The following is a 21,010-nucleotide window of genomic DNA, read 5'->3' as shown; positions in this document are numbered from 1 at the left end:
AAAAATCTTTTTGCAATTATACTGAATTATACTGCCATGATGTGAGCTGTCATAATGTATGTATTGTTTAACAATAAACACATATCTTTATATCAATTTGTGAGGCAAACCATATATTACCCTTGAAATTCAAAGCTCATTAATATTTGCAAATACTTGGAAAATTGGTGGTCCAAAAGGTCCTGACCACTAAAATTTTGCATAGGACTGCTACAATTTTGAATTTTGCAATAGAAATAATAGTGGGGACCAGCAGATTTTCTTCAAGGACCTTGAGGGAAAAAAGATTTTGAGAACTCTGGTTTTTTCTGCTTTACCTATTCACTGGCAAAAAAATGTTATGGGCAACGGTTAATACCCCAACATAAAAGTACCAAATACATGTATACATTTCTGTAGAAAGTAATACCTGATCTGAACACCAATACCATATGGAGTTAATTGACAGTCCAATAACTCCAGCCCAGGGTATGTCTGCATTGTTGTCTCTCCACAAGTTCATATAGTCCTTCCTAGGATATCCACATGTTGTGTTTGGTATGGTTTGATTAGCAATGGCATTGGGATATTTCTCTATCAAACCACTCAATCCACCAACCTTGGCAAAGGCTGTAATATAAAATAGAAATCAGAAATAATGTTTCTTCCTCTATATGATTTGAAGTTTTGCTGCGTTATTACTGTGACTTAACTGTAGGTGTTGCTCTCCACCTGTTAAAGTCCATTCAAAGTTCTGACCCAATTGTAATTTGTTTTCTCTAATTCTATGGAAATTTATCCCTTTCTGAACCCATTGTATAAAAAAATTTAATCAACGTGTGGTTGCCGATGATCTCAGAAGATGATTGGACGAATTTAAGGGTCATAACCTTTATCGTGCTTAGCACATTGGATGTATCAAAATTTGCCAACAGGTGTTAATGAAATTGACAACTTAGGGGAATGTGGAAGGCACTGGCGAAGGGGATTTTCGTTTAACAAAAGGTGAAAATTTATTTTTTAATCATTAGAGAAACAGATTCTTACATAGTTACTCGTGGATTATCGGATTTATCCAATCTTGATAGTTAAATTATAAATTTTAACTATCTCAATTGGATAAATCCGATAATCCACTGGTATCAATGTAAGAATCTATATTTATCAAACTAACTGGTCGGAAATTTTAGCAACTGCTGTAGAAACCACAGTCAAATCATCAAAGTAAAAGGGGGTAAAATAAAGCATACCTACAATCCTATAAGACTTTAATTCATCTTCATTGCTATTATAACAAGAGTGCACACGCTGAAATGTCTCGCCTTCTTTACTAATCATTGATATTATGTTGATAGTCCTAAATATAAAGCTTTATTACAACTGTCACATAAACTTAACATTAACCAAGTAAACTAAACATTGACCAATGAACCATGAAAATGAGGTCAAGGTCAGATGAACCATGCTAGGCAGGCATGTACAGCTACCAATTCTTCCATACAACAAATATAATTGACCTACTGCTTATAGTTTAAGAAAAACAGACCAAAACACAAAAACTTAACACTGAGCAATGAACCTTGAAAATGAGGTCAAGGTCAAATAAAACCTGTGTGACTGCCAAATAGATCATAAAATATTTCCATACACCAAATATAGTTGAACTATTGCATATAGTATTAGAAAAAAGGACCAAAACTCAAAAAACTTAACTTTGACCACTGAACCATGAAAATGAGGTCAAGGTCAGATGACACCTGCCCGCTAGACATGTACACCTTACAATCATTCCATACACCAAATATAGTAGACCTATGGCATACAGTATAAGAAAAACAAACCAAAACACAAAAACTTAACTATAACCACTGAACCATGAAAATGAGGTCAAGGTCAGATGACACCTGCCAGTTGGACATGTACACCTTACAGTCCTTCCATACACCGAATATACTAGACCTATTGCTTATAGTATCTGAGATATGGACTTGACCACCAAAACTTAACCTTGTTCACTGATCCATGAAATGAGGTCGAGGTCAAGTGAAAACTGTCTGACGGGCATGAGGACCTTGCAAGGTACGCACATACCAAATATAGTTGAACTATTGCATATAGTACTAGAAAAAAAAACCAAAACTCAAAAACTTAACTTTGACCACTGAACCATGAAAATGAGGTCAAGGTCAGATGACACCTGCCCGCTAGACATGTACACCTTACAATCATTCCATACACCAAATATAGTAGACCTATGGCATACAGTATAAGAAAAACAGACCAAAACACAAAAACTTAACTATAACCACTGAACCATGAAAATGAGGTCAAGGTCGGATGACACCTGCCAGTTGGACATGCACACCTTACAGTCCTTCCATACACCGAATATACTAGACCTATTGCTTATAGTATCTGAGATATGGACTTGACCACCAAAACTTAACCTTGTTCACTGATCCATGAAATGAGGTCGAGGTCAAGTGAAAACTGTCTGACGGGCATGAGGACCTTGCAAGGTACGCACATACCAAATATAGTTATCCTATTACTTATAATAAGAGGGAATCTAACATTACAAAAAATCTTAACTTTTTTTTCAAGTAGTCACTGAACCATGAAAATGAGGTCAAGGACATTGGACATGTGACTGACGGAAACTTCGTAACATGAGGCATCCATATACAAAGTATGAAGCATCCAGACCTTCCACCTTCTAAAATATAAAGCTTTTAAGAAGTTAGCTAACGCCGTAGCCGCCATTGATATTTTTTTTGGCTTATTTTGTCAAAATAGAACCAAACATCATGATTATGCTTTTGCTCCCACCATCATTGGAATCGCCTAAACGAAATCATTACAGATTTTAAATATTACATTATTACCTAATACCCAGAATTATCAAAGCAATAACTCCTTTGATCATTAAAATCATCTGAACAAAAATGACAAAATCTGTCAAGACAATATAGCTTTACTTACCCAAAATCATCAATGCTATAGCTCCTATAATCATTAGAATTGCCTGAACAAAATCTGTCCAGATCACAGCTGTTAATCCACCTGAAAGTTAAAAAATGTCTTGTAAATTTCACTTTTTCTTGTGTAGAAATTCCAAAAGGGAAAGTACTTTACATTATTGTATCATTATGCATTATGAAATACACCATAATTAATTGAATGTACAAAAATCAATGTAAAGAAAGTTATTTTCTTGCCACTGCATGTGGTCTCTGAACCTGATGGCATCTGTAAGTAATGAACTAAAGAAAAGGCCTATACTTTCAAACAAATACTGGGCAGTAAGTTTAGTTCAGCTAAATAGCTAAAACTGGTAAAATTGCTACTTTATGTATGTTATCACACTTCAACATTACTAGGTATAAATAAAACTGAAAACATAAAATTGTTTCTAAAATATATAATATTTAAGAAAAAAATGAATTATTTTGAACTAATTCAAAAGTGACTCATTTCACTTATTTAATTGACTCATCCCAAATTTTCAAAGCCTCTCTGTATATCTATTACTACTAATTCAAAAACAGACCTGTCAGTTCCTTAAGTAAAATATACAGAAATTATTACTGAAAATTTGCAAACTGCCTTTTAATTCAGTTTCAAGAAATTGTTTATCTAAAATGATGAATTCTCACAATCTTCTATGTGTGAATAATTCTGCAAATAGGAGAAAACCTAGGAAGTTACAGATGACTAAATTTCTATGTCTTCTGTTTTATTTATAATAAAATTATCCCATTTTTTTTTTACTAAAGCCTAAAACTCAACGTCTCACAGCAAACATTTTGTACCTATAACAGAAAATTGTTGGTTTCATTATTATATTTAGTGCTGGATGACCCTTTTTTTTCATTGAAATGAAAACATAATTTCTATGTAGAATTAAATTTTATAAATAAGTGCATGTTAGAAAACCAAAATATATTGTATATATTATTATTCAAACATCTCATGATCTCGTGTATTTACCTTTTAAAAATCATTTTTTTGTATTTTCCATTGTTCTGTCATGATTTGACTCTTGCAATATTTAGTAGTTCACCTAGCAAAATTCATATTGTATTTAAGGTATCAATAGAAAATGAACATTTGAACTTTTGTTACCTGCTATAGTGAAGATGGCAGCAATAGTTAACAACAATGTTATAGATGCATATATATCCCACTTTAGAGACTGCTCAATGAATATAGCCCCTGCATACAAATCTGCCTATGAAATAAATAGTAAAACTAATATTATAAAGCGTACAAATTTTTCAGTAGATTAATTGAAATAATTAGAGACTAAGTAACAAAAATACTTTTTAAATAATTGAAACAATTGTAGTTCAGCATAAACTTCTGACAATAATTTCTAATAAAATAATTGTATAAATTAAAGTTAAAGTATACATGTCTGCCTATAAAATAATACAAGTAGTAACAAAGCAAACAACAAAATTGAGAATGGAAACCGGGAATGTGTCAAAGAGACAATAACCCGACCAAAGAGCAAAAAACAGCACAAGGCCACCAATGGGTCTTCAACACAGCGAAAAAATCCCGCACCCTCGGAGGCAGTCTTCAGCTGGCCTCTAACAAAAATGTCTACTAGTTCAGCAAAAATGGATGTCACACTTAACTCCGAAACATATAAATGAACCAAAATTAAACTAGACAAAGTGATGCCCCCGCACTCCACTCTGAAGTATCTGTATTATAACAAGTCAATGTAGGACTTTCTTTGAGATATTATTGTGTCTGGGAGAAAGTGTTATTTTAAAATACACAAAGATGAGCATGGGAACAAATAGGTCTATGGTTCACTGTAGGAGGAGTTATCCGGAAACTCTATGCACCTCTTATACTCCAAAATGACAAAGTTCAACGATCTCCCAAAAGAGCAAATATTAATAAAAGTCAAAACCCTGACCACATGCACACCTTCAATATATGTACAAACAGCCAGCAAAGTGAAAACTTCCTAGCACTCAAACTGTAGGAGGAGTTATGTGGAAAAACTATATACCCATAATGGGACGGACGGACGGACAGGGGTAAAACAATATGCCCCCCAACTTTTAGTTGCGGGGCATAAAAAACATACAAGACTAACAAAGCCCAGAGGCTCCTAACTTGGGACAGGTGCAAAAATGTGAAACAAGATTGCATGTAAAATAATTGAAATTACATACAAGTCTTCCAATAAAATAAATCTAAACCACTAAAAATTAGAGACTCCAAGGTGTCTTTCTCACTCACCTATCTTTATACTGATACAAAGCAATGAGAAAATTTCAAATAGTTTCAAGCAAAAATGAAAACAAATGTGATAATATCATTCTTCAAGGGAAATAACTCCTAAAAAAGAGTCATCTGACAATTTAAGGCATGAGTACTAACTTGTAGATCATGTTCTGCTGATAATTTTTGCTATTACAGTTTCTCTCCATCTTCCATAGTTTTTTTGAAAATAAACACAAAAATGGTTAAAAGTTATCATTCAAGGGCAATAACTCTTGTAAAAGCTCAACTGACAATTTTTCAACAATGTTGACTTAATAGTTCATCTTGCCTTGCTGGTAAATTTGTTCTTTCTACTATAGTTTCCACTAAAACAACTGATACTTTCAGCCATGATGGCTTATTTGTAGCTCTTGTCCTGATAATTTTTTACCATCTATAGTTTCTGTATTATACTTTTGTCTCATTGGCAATCATACCACATCTTCATATCTATATTAAATGATTTAGAGGGCAAAAAAGACCCCTAATTATGGCAAGCCGTTTTTATATTTATTCAATTTCAAGATATCTTATAATGTCTATAAGATATCTTATTTAATTTGAAGTTAATAAGATATCTTATTTATTTTATAAGATATCTTATTAACTTATTAGATATTTTGTAAAGTTTATAAGATATCTTATATCTTTTTAAAGATATCTTTTAAGCAAATACTTTATGAGATATCTTGTATAGTTTATAAGATATCTTTAAAAGTATATAAGATATCTTATAAGCTATACAAGATATCTCATATGATCGATTTAACAGATATCTTATTTAGTTTATTAGATATCTTATTGACTATATAAGATATCTTATTTAAAATAACATAAGTAAATAAATTCAACAATGAACGCTCCTTCTGGAACTACATGGCAGTAAATAGATCATGTGATCGCACTTTCAAAATGGCAGATGAGAAGAGTCGTTTATTAATAAATATTTGTGATGTTATCCAGAAAGCAGATAGGTGTATTAGAAATGACAATCTGCGACCTGAATTAGTGGGCCTTGAGATTAAAAAGTGTATATGAACTTTACAATCAGAATAAATATGATTTTTTGGAGTCCTAAAGACTTAGTATGGTTTATGAGATATCTTGTATAGTTTATGTTTGATGTGTTTGAGCTTTTGATTTTGCTATTTGATTAGGGACCTTCCGTTTTAAATTTTCCTCGGAGTTCAGCATTTTTGTGATTTAACATTTTTTCAAGCTATTTGAAATATGATGTATCTCAAAAACCAGTTACTGTACATAAAATCTGTTGACTTTGATGCAAGTGATAATCATGGAAGGATTGTGATGAAAAACACTATCAAAATATAATAAAAATAAGCTAACAAAAACAGTTTTTGTCATATTTGGAAAGAATGAAAAAGGGGTATGTTAACCATTAAAAGTATGTTTATAAAAAATGTAGATCAAATATGACCATGCCAGCAAAAGTGACTGCTTTAAAAAATTTGAAACATATATCCTAATTTCTGTATCATGTTGGTTTGTGGACATTGTCTCATTCCTGTTAATATTTCTGGCTGCCGAATTCTGGAAGGAAAAACATTTTAACTTATTCAAGGAAATTTTTTCCCCCACTGGAATTTCATAATATATTTTTAAATCTTTATAATAATTTCGTAAATTTTAATTTCTAGATTAACCGAATACAGATTGAAATAAGATTGACAATACAATTTTTTATCTTTTGATCCCTTGTCCTATTCAAATCTAACTGAAACACAGATTCCCATGTATGTTTGAACAGACAATGGAGGCATAATAAAGTAGATGGAAATGTTAACCCAAACTTTCACCTATTAACAACCTCTTGAAAGAAATTTAAGTTAAACTTGGGATTTAAGTAAAAACTTTTACCTGACTTGATCTGACAGGTGACAGTTTTAGAAATCCATAAAAGACTATATATATATTAGAATCCTTCAATTGCCTGGTGCTCTTATTTGCCTTTGGTGTGAAAGCATTGATAAAAATGCGACGAAAATAAGTTGGACGACCATACAAGGTCAGTTCAATTTAGCCCCCACTTTCTTTAATATAAAATATCCTATATACTAAATAAAATATCTTACAAACTTATTTAAATAGACTTATAAAGATATATTTCATTTTGAATAAAATATCTTATGTAGTAAATAAGATATCTTATATATTCAATAAGATATCTTATATATTTGATCAGATATCTTATATATCAAATAAGATATCTTATATATATTAAGTAAGATATTATATATATTAAATAAGATATCTTATATATTAAATAAGATATCTTATATATTAAATAAGAAATCTTATATATTAAATAAGATATCTTATAAACTAAATAAGATATCTTATATTTTAAATAAGATATCTTATATACTAAATAAGATATCTTATATATTAAATAAGACACCTTATATATTAAATAAGATATCTTATATATTAAGAAAGATATCTTATATACTAAATAATGTATCTTATATATTAAATAAGAAAAAAATAAACAATTAAGATTTCTTACAAACTAAATGTGATAAGTTTTTTTGTTTAAATCTTTTTGATATCAAAAGCAGGGTTACCTAGAAAAAAGGACAAAACCAATATCCCTGTTTTCATATTGGGATCTTCTTTGCTGGTGGTAAACTGTCATTTCCATATGATTGCAATTTTTCCTGCTTGAAGAACATTAAAGGTTAAAAGGAAGTAAATAAAGATGATTGGCGCCACCTAGATTTCACATCCAAGATAATAGGTAGAAGTAAATTTATTTTCTGCTGCCCTAGTAATTAGAAATCAAAATTGAAATAGTTTGAAATGAGTGTTGGCCATTGGTGTAGAAATAGCGAGAAATTTAGAGAAAACTCTCTGTGACGAGAAACATTTTCTGTGCCAAATTTAGCAAGGAGTGTTCTTCATTTATACTATTTCGAAAATTCCGGAACCGTTGAAGACCCTTAAAAAATGCCATTTTTCTATCAAAAAAGCTGCGGCACCATATGTGTTTTGCAGTTTCAATTACACACAAAGGTGTTGATAATTCAGATTTCGACATTTTTTTCAATGGATCTTTGATAGGGAAAACGCAGGACCAAAAAAGGCTACCATTGTCGCCTATGTAAATAATTATTTCCTTGTAACCTAAACAAGTTTCATGCATATTGATAGGGAGCAAGGAATTGCTTTGTTTTCTTTCGTTTATCGTGAAATGATAATTTACAACCTCCGTGGAAATGCACACAACCCCCATTTTTAGGAATTTGTATGTCAATAACATGCACTTTACATTTAATACAGCCAAGAATAAATGTTTGCCAATAAAATTTAAGGCTTGATAACAAAAATGGAGAAAACAAGTATTGAAATAAAGCTGAAGTGCACAGTAATTATTTTGACATTATGCTGATGATCAGGGTGGGAATCTCCACAGGCATCATCAGTTGTAATCAAATCAGACAGTAATCAACCAATTATAAATTTTGGTTATTATATGGGTGCATACGGATTAAAATCAAAGATAATTTTATCTTTTTATCGTGAAATTATATATTAATTGTACATAACGGTGGCGGAACAGAAGAAGTCATTTTTATTGATATATTATTGTGTAGAGGATTTGACATATTCTTAACTTATAATATTGTGTGGTGAAGGACACTATTTTATTCTACTCCATTGGAGGTGTGCCTACACTGGTAACCTGAATAATTCAGTCCCTCCCTGTGATAGACTCTCCCACTCGCGAGGGCCTGAATTCTTTATACAATAAAGTTTATAAGATATCTTATTTAGTTAAAAAGATATCTGGAAATTGAATAAATATAAAAACGGCTTGTCATACCTAATATGTATTCATATCTTTCAAAAGGAAAGTTTACAGCATTACAATTTTTCAACAATATTCTGTTGACAGATTTTTTAGAAATCATACTGAAAGTGGAAAAATGCATATTTTCCCCACTTTTTACAAACATTCTATAAAGGAGTAAGTTCACGAAGGGTTAAATTTGGTCCTAAGATTTTGATGTTTTTTTAATCAGGCCATAATACTACAAATTTCACATAGAAATAGTTGTGATATAACTATTAATACAAAAAAACGTCTTTTTGGCACATCACATGAAAAATGCTGAAGAAATTACCCCTCAAGTATGCATTATTTGTGTTGTAACGTCAGTTTTGGTAAAAGTTTCAATAATTCTTAACAGTTTTTAACATAATTTAATTGTTTAACCTAGTAGTAAGGTTTTTGAAATAGATCCATTTAAGAACCAAATTATGGCCATTTTGAAATTTAATGATAAAGTTAAAATTCAAGGCCATATTTGGTCTAAAGTGAACCTTGTCTATATAGAAATAGTTCACAAATTTTTAATCAACTATATTTTTGAAAGTATAAATGCTACACATATAATTTTTTTCATATTAAGAGGCAGTTAAACGAGTTTTAATTGCATAAAAATGTTATCAAAATCCTTAATATCTTCAAAATTTAATTACAAATACTTTACATTATGGGCAATAAGGAGTTTTCTGACAAGCAGTTTCATTGGGTCTATTTTTAAACATCATACCCCAAAGATGATTATGGCCAAGTTTCGTTTAATTTTCTCCAGTAGTTTCAGAGAAGATATCTGTAAAAACAAGTGAAACTGCAAGCTACTACTCACTGATGATACCCCCTCCGCAAATGGATAATTTTAATAGTGTAAAAATATGTAAGTGTTCGTTAAACAGGAAGTTGTTGAGTGATGAATCTGAAAATGCATCACATGATATAGCTGACTTATATAAACCCTGAAACCAAATTTCAGAAATCTTTATGATGTAGTTCCTGAGAAAGATGCGACGAAAAATATTTATGGAACAGACGGACGGACTTACGAACAGACAGAGGTTAAACAGTATACCCCCACTTTTTTAAAGCGGGGGTATAATTAACAAACGACTATATTTATTGACTACAGACAACAGATGCCAAGCGATGGGGAAAGCCCACAATGGCCCTAATAGTCATGTGAGCTAAAAATGCTGAATTAATAGATGATGAAACTACTTACTGAAATCTTGGTGAAGATGTACACAAACAATGACAAAATAGCCAGATAAATCTGAATTCTTTTTCCACCAAATCTCATCTTCATGTATTCTGGCATTGTAAACACCTTAAAAACATGAATTCCTAATTTAATGTGAGTGAGAAACAATATTTGTCAACTCATAAATCATGTATGTCACATTACAAAGAACTAAGCCACACAATAATACTACAATATTTTTCCATTTTTACATCGGATGTGACCTTGAGAGGTCATACCGGTGTTATGTTGCCGCAGAAATTTCTGCACATGTCCCTTGCGCTTTTGACTGAAAACTGAACGTATTTCGTGTAAATACGCAGATATTATCGAGTGCAAAATAACATTCCTTATCGCTTGTTATATAAATTCATTTCTTCAATGAATACTCATTAAAATATTTTTGTTAAGAACATAAATAAATAATATGAAAATGTTTTGTCGTGAGAAATATATATATATAAGTAAAACAATCATTAATATCGAAAAATTGTGTTTTAGGATGAATATCTCTTATCGCTTGTTAATATATATTGATTTCATCAATAAATATTCATGAAAATATTTTTTTAAGAACATAGATAAATGATATGAAAATGTTTTGTCGTGAGAAATATATATATCAGTAACAAATCATGAATACTGAAAATCTGTGTTACGCATGCTGAAGAATATCTTGAGGATGCCCAAGTTTTGCAACAACAGCGGGAGAAATATGAATGCCTACTCAAATCAAACCTATTATTACAGAAGAGTGTCTACCATGCACTTGCACTGCACTATCATTAGAATAGTAGAATAGAATGATGGTATAAATGGATGATAATTTGCCAGTAGAGTTATTAAGATGATCTGCTATATATATAACTGTTATACAAATATTAATATGATATATATTATATTGATAACAAATGATTGTCCCATGATTATATCACTACACATGTACAATATAATAATTATTACGGTGAGGTTGAATTCCTTGTTATTTATTCATCATCCATACAGGAATTTGTCTCAGAAAAAAACAATATATCTATGTACCTTCTTATCCTAACTTTCAGGTATAGAGATATGATTTTTTTTGTGAGACAAGTGCCTGTGACTATCCACCAGAACTTGCGGTCATCCGATGCTCAGTACTTCAGTACTTTGATTATTTTCAGATTCAGTTATTAACAAGTTTGGTTCTGTTTAAATGTTCCATGTAAGGGTAAGGTCTTGGTGTCTGAGTGGTCTATGTGGACACTGGTAAACATCTATCTATACAGATTATTTCTATAAGTATTAATCAATAGGAAAGGAATTTGTAGCCTTACTACTGACATTTAAAATAAAAGATCTTAATAGCTTTGAAGGGGAAAGACGACTCATTAAAATGCTTTTTAATAACGGTATAAAAAGCAAGAACGTTCATCTTTGCAAACAATGTAATTGTATACATCTGATCATCTGATATTCTACAATTATTCATTCTTCATCGCTGTGCATTGGTAAATGGTCTTCAAAATAAGAAAATTGTCAGATTTCCTACTTTTCTAATTGTTTAGCATGATTAATTAAGATAATAAGACTCTCAAAAATGATACAACAACTAAGTTGATGTAGACACACAAGCGAGTTAACAGGTTGTCTTTTTGTCTAGGTTTGCACTGAAGTACAAGTTAACTCTGCCAGAAGATAACTTGGCCACTCTATAAAAATGACAAATTCATTGTCCATAAGATAGTAGCACCTACAAGCTCAACAAAAATGGTCTCTTAAACATAGTTTTATTTGTCTACTTAAGAGGTTGAAGTTTGATTTTTTTTTAAAGAAGGGCAAAGTGGAATTGTCTCTTTGCTTTCAAATGTAACCAATGCATGGGTTCTACCAAATCTAATGATCAACCCAGATTTTTGTTGGGTTTCTTTAGTTTTCTATACAGTGTTTTGTGAAATTTTTGTGTCTTTCATTTTTTGCCATCGATGATGTTGTCAGTTTCTCTCGACATGTCTCAGTTTGAATGTCCAAATGGTATCTTTCGCCTCTTTTTTCCAAAACATCAGTTATGTAACAATCTAAAGTCTTCTTTCCACCAAAAAAATGGTTAGGAGTACTTGATATAGAAATGTGATAGTGCCAGTATCATAAAGGGAACCTGTCTCTTATATTTGGTCTCAAATTATTTAGCAGTTCTCAGTTCTTTCAATTTTCAGAATATCAGAACCCTATTATCTTGCTAGGTGGCCATGTTTAGTTATTCAATTAGAACTAAAAGTAACAAGCTTTTGAACCATCATAACGGTATGGAATTGCTCATTGTTGAGGGCTGTACAGTGCCCTATAGTTGTTAAATACTTCCTTATATTTTGCTCTTGGGTGGATAGTTGTCTCATTGCAATCATGCCAATTCTTCTTATTTCCATATAGGTGTAATACCACCATTGATTTTCCCCTATTAGTCTTTGTTAAATTTGCACTTTTCAAAAAATAGTGCAGAATTTATCTTTGTTTCAAATAAAGAAATACTTGGCATGAGTAAAGTTTTATCCTGTCCAGTACTATAGGAAAAATTTCACATAACATTTCATTGCATATAGGAAAATAACCATCACTGGAAGTTAACCAATCAAATTTTCCCCCTTTTTTAACCTGTGTACAAGCTTTAGTAACCATGTAACCCCAAGTTTCCAAAATATTCTATAGAAACCCCAAATAAAAAGATAATTGTGCTTTGAAATACCCAAGATATATGTTTATGACCCAGAAATGTTTTACTGCAATGAAATGTAGGATCAATTACCTACAACTGTCAAATTCAAGGGAATATTTTTTTTCGACCTATTTTCCTATGCAACCGGATGTGACGTACTATGATTTGGTGGTATTACACCTAAAAGAATGATATCTGAAAAAATTTGGTTTCATTTGCCTCATTTGTTTTGAAGATGATCTTCATACTTTTTATGACAAAAAACAAGAGACAATAAAATATCACAAGACCTTAGACCAATTGATCCCTAAAACAATTAAAATTCACAATGGCATGCATATTTGTGCATCTTTCTTAAAATGTTATCAATTAACCAATGATATATATATAGTAAAAGTAATAATATAATTCTTACCCCTGAAGAAATATATACTGGCAGAAACAGGTATCCCAATATCAGCAAAATATACATAGCCTAAAAGATGAATATTACCATATATCAAATTAAATACATCATTTAATAAACATGTGTATTTTATGTATTATTCCTGAAATTAGAGCCAACTTTCACCTTTTACTCACTTTTGATTTTTTTTAATAAAAGACCTAAATCTATGTGTGAGTCAGTGTAATTAAGGTAAAGTTAAATTAATGCCATTTGGCATTAAATCTTTTGACAGTTTCACTTAAATATAATTTAAAAATATCAAATATTTAAAATGTTAGCCATAAATCATACAATGTAAATAAAAATTTACCCAATGTTCGTTAACTAAATCAAAAAATTAGAAGATCATTTTTGAAAATTTAAGACAGATATGCTTAAGAATATTTTGATAGATTTTGAAAATTAATAAGCAGTCTCAGTCATTATACAGCACTTTCCCAGAAAACTACAAGGCACATATAAATATATGATACACTTTTATGCATGTTTGAATGTATACATGCAGTTCCTTCAAATGCTTGAATTTCCAGTGGTAATCCGAATTTCCCCCCAACCTTCATTCCAAGCAGACTCTATTTCAGGAACTACCTATTAAATTTATTGTTAATTTGTTCTCGTCCTGAACATGCATGAAATATTTGCCACTGGACATTAAGCATTGCCAACAATCAATAAATCAATCAAATGCTGGATTTTACAATTTGTGGATAAGGCTGACTGAAAGTTAATACCTGTATAACAAATTATGAACAAATATGTTTCTAGTAAAACTATATTAGATTTAAGTATTACTACACAAGGAATGAAATTGCCTTTATTGTCACGCTTTAAATTAACCTACATATTTTTTCATCATTGCCAATCCTCCTATTTTAGCTGATGTTAGCCTGAAACAGGGTAAAATGTTGATTGTTCATGTTATTTCAGCCCTAAAAAATCAGTTTAATCCTCATATGGGATACCCCATCCCCAACCCCGTTTGTGAACCATTAAGCATACAATTGAGAAATGTAACAAACTAAGCAACTTTAGATATTAGATTAAACTTAACAAGGAAAAATTATTCAAAGGAGACACACTGCATTGTTTTGCATCTTATTCGATTATAAATACATAACCCTCGAGCTAAATGTCTTACTATCAAGAAAACTTAATGTTACAATAACCAAGAGTACAATGTCAAGCCCTTGAAGTCAAGAGATTCTATCAGACAGAGGTACATCTTCCAATTGATTCTATGAATAAAAAATAGTTGAACTTTAACTCAAATGACTGGAAAAACTGATCTATTACTATTCTGCACTGTATCTGTATAATTTTTTTGTTGGCATATTGCCAAGTCAATTCTGTCTTTTGTTATATCTTAAGGTTTTTTTGGTCATTTAGAATGTTAAGAGAATTTGATATTGATGCAAGTATTTGATAGTCTCTCTTAAAACTATTTGTTTATAGAGTATTTTTTAGCCTCAAGTTGATTTAGAACTTTTTTTTTCTGAAATTCATTTTACATATACTAATGCTTATTGTTGAAGACTGCATGTTGACCTCTAAATCCTGTCTGGTGGTTTTTTGTGTCATTAGATTTCTGTTCCATTGTATACCCAACAGCTCCTTTTATTCATATTAAGTATGAAAATCTTATGTTGATAACTGAATTATGAAAATGAGGTCAAGGTTAGTTTCCCCATCTTATTGACTGCATTATACGTACATGTTATCTGGATGTGGATATGTAGATATAGAAAAATATCAGCCCGCGAGCCAAAATATGAAGCTAAATGTCGAGTGAGCGTAGCGAACAAGCCATTTAGCTTCATATTTTGTCGAGGGGGCTGATATTTTTCAATATCTATACAATCCACATTCAGATAACATTTTTATCATCTTTCAAAGCAATGTTTTTTATCAAAATTTCCTTTTTCAATAATTTTGCGGGAATTGTTATTACCAGAGTTACCAGAGTGTCTCTGTTATTACTAGGCAACACACGTCATCAAAATATTAAACCGCGGATACACCTTGTGGCCAAAATACGCAGGGTAAATTATTCCCATTAACTAGAGGAAGAAAAATGTTTCGTGTACATGATAATGCATATATGAGAGTATAATATTTGAAGATGATACTAAAAAAAAAAGAAATATTAAAGATTATATTGAAAGATCGTAGTATTTCATATCACCAGAAGAAGAAAATTTCTACTCGATGACTGCTGAACAGCATACGCTTCATAAAAAATGTCAGAAACGCATCAAACAAAATGCTGTTTGTTTTCAAGACTAAAAGTACACATATATATTTAAGTAGTCGTAATTCGTAAAAAAGAAGTTAATTTGAGAAAGACAGATTTATGTTCACTATAAATGTTTTTAATAATTTAAACTGCCACCCCCGCATTGTTGACATTTGTATCGATAGATTGATCTCAATACAGGTCAGATCAATAGTTCAAATTAGGTCAAATAGTTCAGTTCTGAAAAAAAGTAGTCCCGGCAGAACTTATCAAGACTGCCGTCGACACCATTTTATCAACATCTCGTTTCATAATGTAAAGTAATTTTAGGAAAAAAGAAATGGTTCATTGTAAAATATGTACTGCAAGTGTAATTTATTTTATTAAAAGAATTTATTTGGTGACTTATCACCATTACAATACAAGGCAATATGTTGGGAGAATTTGTTGATAAGTCCTGCTCACTTGATAATGTCTCCTCACTTGCACGCGCTAACTGGATACGAGTTTTACAGATATGTTGAGGAAGCTGATATAGCGGTAGGGAAGGATGATTATAATGCTTATTGTTGAAGACTGCAATGACTGTTGACCTCTAAATCCTGTCTGGTGGTTTTTTGTGTCATTAGATTTCTGTTTCATTGTATACCCAACATCTCCTTTTATTCATATTAAGTATGAAAATCTTATGTTGATATCTGAATTATGAAATTGAGGTCAAGGTTAGTTTCCCCGTCTTATTGACTGCATTACTTACAACAATTCTATGGACCAAATATAGTTGCAGTATTATTGATAGCAGTTGAAGAACTGAAATTAGCACAAATAGCATTGATCATTGAACCATGAAAATGAGGTCATGGTCATTTGATCTCAGTCAGATCGTCGACATGTACACCTAACAATAATTCTATAGGCACAATTTCTTTACCAATGAATTTGGTGATCTTATTTTAAGACAAGAGACTTATTGTGCCTTAAGGCAGATTATGGCTGATCAATGGATTTTTTAAAATAGGAGTAACACAGGGTCACTAGAGAAGCATATAACTTGCTTTAAAGATACCCAGTATGACCATTCAATGTTACACAACTTGTGGACAATGTAATATATATTGTGCGGGAATTATTTTGACAAAAGTAATAAATATTTCACGATTTTTCAAGATGTGAATATATAGAGGTAATTGTCAAAAGTTCAAATCACAAGTATGAGATCTCTTATAAGTAACAATCCAGGTGATTCCCTTTTTCAAAGGAAGTCCATGTTCATCTTGGACTGTCCTGTTTGGTTGTTGGCTGTCTCACTGACCACACCTCTACTTTTATAAAGATGTACTTAGTTTTGTAACTGTAATTCTGTAATGATCCAGACAACTCAGCCCAAAAAGAGATTAAATTTCCATTCCTATCCACTGTTAATACCAAACATGCACTTACATTAATTTCATACAGTCCAACAGAGATACCTGATGCAGCACCAGATCCTGCCAGGCCAACAAAGTGGATACTTCCGATATTACTAGCAAACAATGAGGATCCAACCTAAAATACACAAAAGAAATATACAGTCAAACCTGCTATAAAAGTAATTTCTTTTAAAAGGAATCCTGTCTCCCCAGGTCGCCCTCTTCTTGTCCCACTGCAATAATAACTATGCATTTTGAAGATCAATTCAAAGGTCTCCTGTCTTATAAAGTCAGGTTTTTTTATCCTGATGGTGACCTTTATATACAGGTTTGACTGTACTATAGTCTTTTTCTATTTTTGATTCTGTGATAATGTATGATATACTTTTGTCCCAAATGCCTAATCAGATAGATTATAATTTTGCTAACACGAATATTGCCTTATATATATATAGTTAAAGTGCCACATTATAAATGACTAAGAATATTTCATTAATGCTTGATGTTCTTCATCTTCACTCTGGTGTAGCTTGCTAGGATATTTGTATATAAGAGCCTTATCAAGAAAAAGATAATCAAGGGGCGACTTCACTGTCACAAAGAGCAAAGCAATATTTTAAGAATAAAGAGAGTGTGTCTACTTAAATAGCAGATAAAAAACAACATATTAACAGTTCTATCTAGGGTGCTCTAGATATGTTACCTACATCTTGATCTAAATACTGATTATAAAGACAATAATGATAAACGACAGGAAAAAAACAACTTCATGTCATTACATAATTATCAAAGATATATACTAAATGAATAACATATATTGTAGCTTATAAACTGCATTATTCATGTTTAATAAGATAGGAACATCATAATGCTCATGTAATGCAGATGTTTTTAACCTACATCTATGACATTATTTTAATTTCAAGGATGATATTTATAAACGATGCACTAAAGATACCATCTGAAACCCTAACCCTTATTATTTCTATTAAAAACAAATCAAATTTAATGAAACAGACATGAAACTAAACAATTTCTCAAAAGCAGCACCTTTACACTGAGTTTCCACTATTAAAATAAAAAAAAATTTTAGACCATGAATCCTTCACTATATACTTCTCCTACAGTATGAATCTACAACAACCTTATATTGGAATTTATGAACATCGCAGGGAAATGTCCTCCTCCTTTGAGCTGCGTAAATAAGGGATTAAAATAATTGCATGTACAGAATAGAGTTGTAAAACAGGAACATACATGTAGATCATGATGCATTCACAAGGTATCATCTTTCGAAAGGCCAAACAAATAATCTCCATGGAAATGAGATGTGCCAATGATAATACATCTGAAGACCAAATATTATTGACCTACAACTAGTGGTTCCCCTTACACCAACCTGATCACACGCTAATGTATTGTTGATGTCCCTTAACAGCACGTTTAAGAAGACAAAAATGGTCAATCAAAATGACAGCAAAACATATGGCCATATACACATGATGGCAAAAAATCCTACCAAGTATGAAAGCTTTCTATCAAACAGTGTCAGAGGAGTTGTGTTAACAAGGTGTCATTGTAGTGGGGATAGAAAAAAAAGGTCAAAATCACCTAACTCCCATTAAAATAGTCGTATCAAAATGATGGTACAAAATGGTAAACTACACATGATGGAAAACGATCCTATCAAGTATGATAACTTTCTGTCAAACAGTGTCAGAGGAGTTGTGGTAACAAGGTGTTATTGTAGTGGGGATAGTAAAGAAAAAGGTAAATCCCATAATTCCCATAAAAATAGTAGTATCAAAATGATGGTATTAAATGGTAATCTACACATGATGGCAAACAATCCTACCAGGTATGAGAGCTTTCTGTCAAACAGTGTCAGAGGAGTTGTGTTGACAAGGTGTCATTGAAGTGGGGATAGAAAAAAAAGGTCAAAATCACATAATTCCCAAAACAATGATCAAATCAATAGATGGTATAAAAAAGTAAACTACACATGATTGAAAACAATCCTACCAAGTATGAGAATATTTTGTCAAACTTTTCTTAGAGGAGTTGCCTTCACATGGTGTCATTGAGTCACAATAGTCATTATAAACTACAGATCAGAGACTCAACTGGCTGGGTTGTGCAGATATAGAAATAGTTACAACAAGGAATTATTCAAAACTGGAATAATTTGAATTCTGGAAAACTGATAAGAAATTTATGGTTAAAACAACCCATTTTTAAAGGGTTAGCCATTCACGCATGGCTAAGGTTCAAGTTACTGTGGATTCATTAATATTCGTTGGATACCAATTTTTGTGGGTACAGGGGAACCACGAATTTAAATGTTCAACGAAATACAAATTTTCAAAAAGAATGTATGCAGACTTTGCCAAAACCAAGAAATTAAATATCCACGAATAGACAAGTTTTCCTCAATCCACGAAAATTTGTACCCACGAAAATAAATGAATCCTCAGTACATTCACTGAAAAAAGTTCCTTAAAATATGGGGAAATGGGAAATTATTCAAACAATTCCAAAATAGCAGGTGCCCAATTTCAATATATGTGCAATCATTCTGGGAAGTTTCAAGGATCTGTCAGTTGAAAATTGTTGGACGAGCTGACTACATCCAATTAATTGGCCCAGTCTTTTGTTTATAATGATGAAAAATCACTAAGTTCTCAAATGTCGGAAAAGTGAGAAAAATTGTTTTCTGCAATCAATTTCATAATAGCAGGTGCACACTTCAATAGGTGTGGAATCTTTCTATGAAGTTTCAGGGATCTGGGTTGAAAACTATAGGAGTTGATTACATAAAACAAGTACCGTCTTTAATAAATTTTGCGGAAAAATGTCTAAGTTCCTAAGTCTAAGGAAAAATAAGAAAAAAATTCTTCAAACAATCTCATAATAGCAGGAGCACAACTTAAACATGTCTTTCATTTTTCTATAAAGTTTAGCTGAGTGTTCTGGAACGAAAACTGTAGGATGTCAGTTCATTAGACAAATAAGGTACCAATTTGGCCAAAAAAAGACAATTTTGTTAAAATTTAACTCATTCCTATTTATTCAATCACATATAACAATGTTTGTAGAACAAAAGTTAATTGAAGATTATAGAAAAGTTTTTAATTTCAATATTTTCTATAGTTTCACAGAAGAAAACAGTAAAAACTTACTAACGACAATGTATAATAAACTACAAGTGATAGCAAAAGCTCCTGTAAAGACATGTCTTAAAATTGAGAATGGAAATGGGGAATATGTCAAAGAGACAACAACCCAACCAAAGAGCAGACAACAGTGGCCTTCCGATAAAATTGTGTACTAGTTCAGTGAAAATGGACGTCACACTAAACTCCAAAACATATAAATGAACTAAAATTAAAAAACATACAAGACTAACAAAGGCCAGAGGCTCCTGACTTGGGACAGGCGCAAAAATGTGTTAAACATGTTTTGTGAGATCTCAACCCTCTCCTATACCTCTAGCCAATGTAGAATAAAGAGACACATAGTAATACGTACAGTATAACTCAGTTCAAAGAAGTCTGAGTCCGATGTCAGAATAGGTAACAAAAGAAACCAAGCAAAATGACAATGATACATAAATGAACAAAGGACTACTAGCAGTTACTGACATGCCAGCTCCAGAACTCAATTAAACTGATTGAAAGATTATGTCTTCATCATATGAAAAACAAGCACAATCCCTCCTGTTAGGGGTTTAGTATCATACCATCATAAAATATATGAGAAGAACATAACCTGTATCATGCCAACAACTGGTTTTAGAATAAATGTGTTTATTTCCGATGCAAAGACCCTATGAGTGAATCGATATTAATACCAAAATATGCAATCCTTAATGACTTGACAAAA

At 31.5% G+C, this 21,010-nt stretch overlaps 1 protein-coding gene across 1 annotated transcript in view; it reads right to left on the bottom strand.

The window, feature by feature from the left end:
* The window catches only part of LOC127728292 (sodium/glucose cotransporter 4-like), a 60,900-nt gene that overhangs the window by 27,050 nt on the left and 12,840 nt on the right, over window positions 1-21,010 (bottom strand). The window contains exons 3-8 of the mRNA XM_052235624.1: window positions 17,160-17,264; window positions 13,454-13,513; window positions 10,329-10,433; window positions 4,105-4,210; window positions 2,962-3,042; window positions 410-609 (exon numbers count right to left, since the gene is read on the bottom strand). Coding sequence (XP_052091584.1) covers window positions 410-609; window positions 2,962-3,042; window positions 4,105-4,210; window positions 10,329-10,433; window positions 13,454-13,513; window positions 17,160-17,264 — 657 coding nt within the window. The remainder of the gene's footprint in view (window positions 1-409; window positions 610-2,961; window positions 3,043-4,104; window positions 4,211-10,328; window positions 10,434-13,453; window positions 13,514-17,159; window positions 17,265-21,010) is intronic.

The sequence above is a fragment of the Mytilus californianus genome, unplaced genomic scaffold (genome assembly GCF_021869535.1).
Source record: "Mytilus californianus isolate M0D057914Y unplaced genomic scaffold, xbMytCali1.0.p SCAF_2, whole genome shotgun sequence".
In the NCBI taxonomy this organism is placed as follows: Eukaryota; Metazoa; Mollusca; class Bivalvia; order Mytilida; family Mytilidae; genus Mytilus; species Mytilus californianus.
The sequence above is the reverse complement of the archived record's forward strand: the minus strand, read 5'-3'. Positions and strand labels throughout refer to the sequence as shown.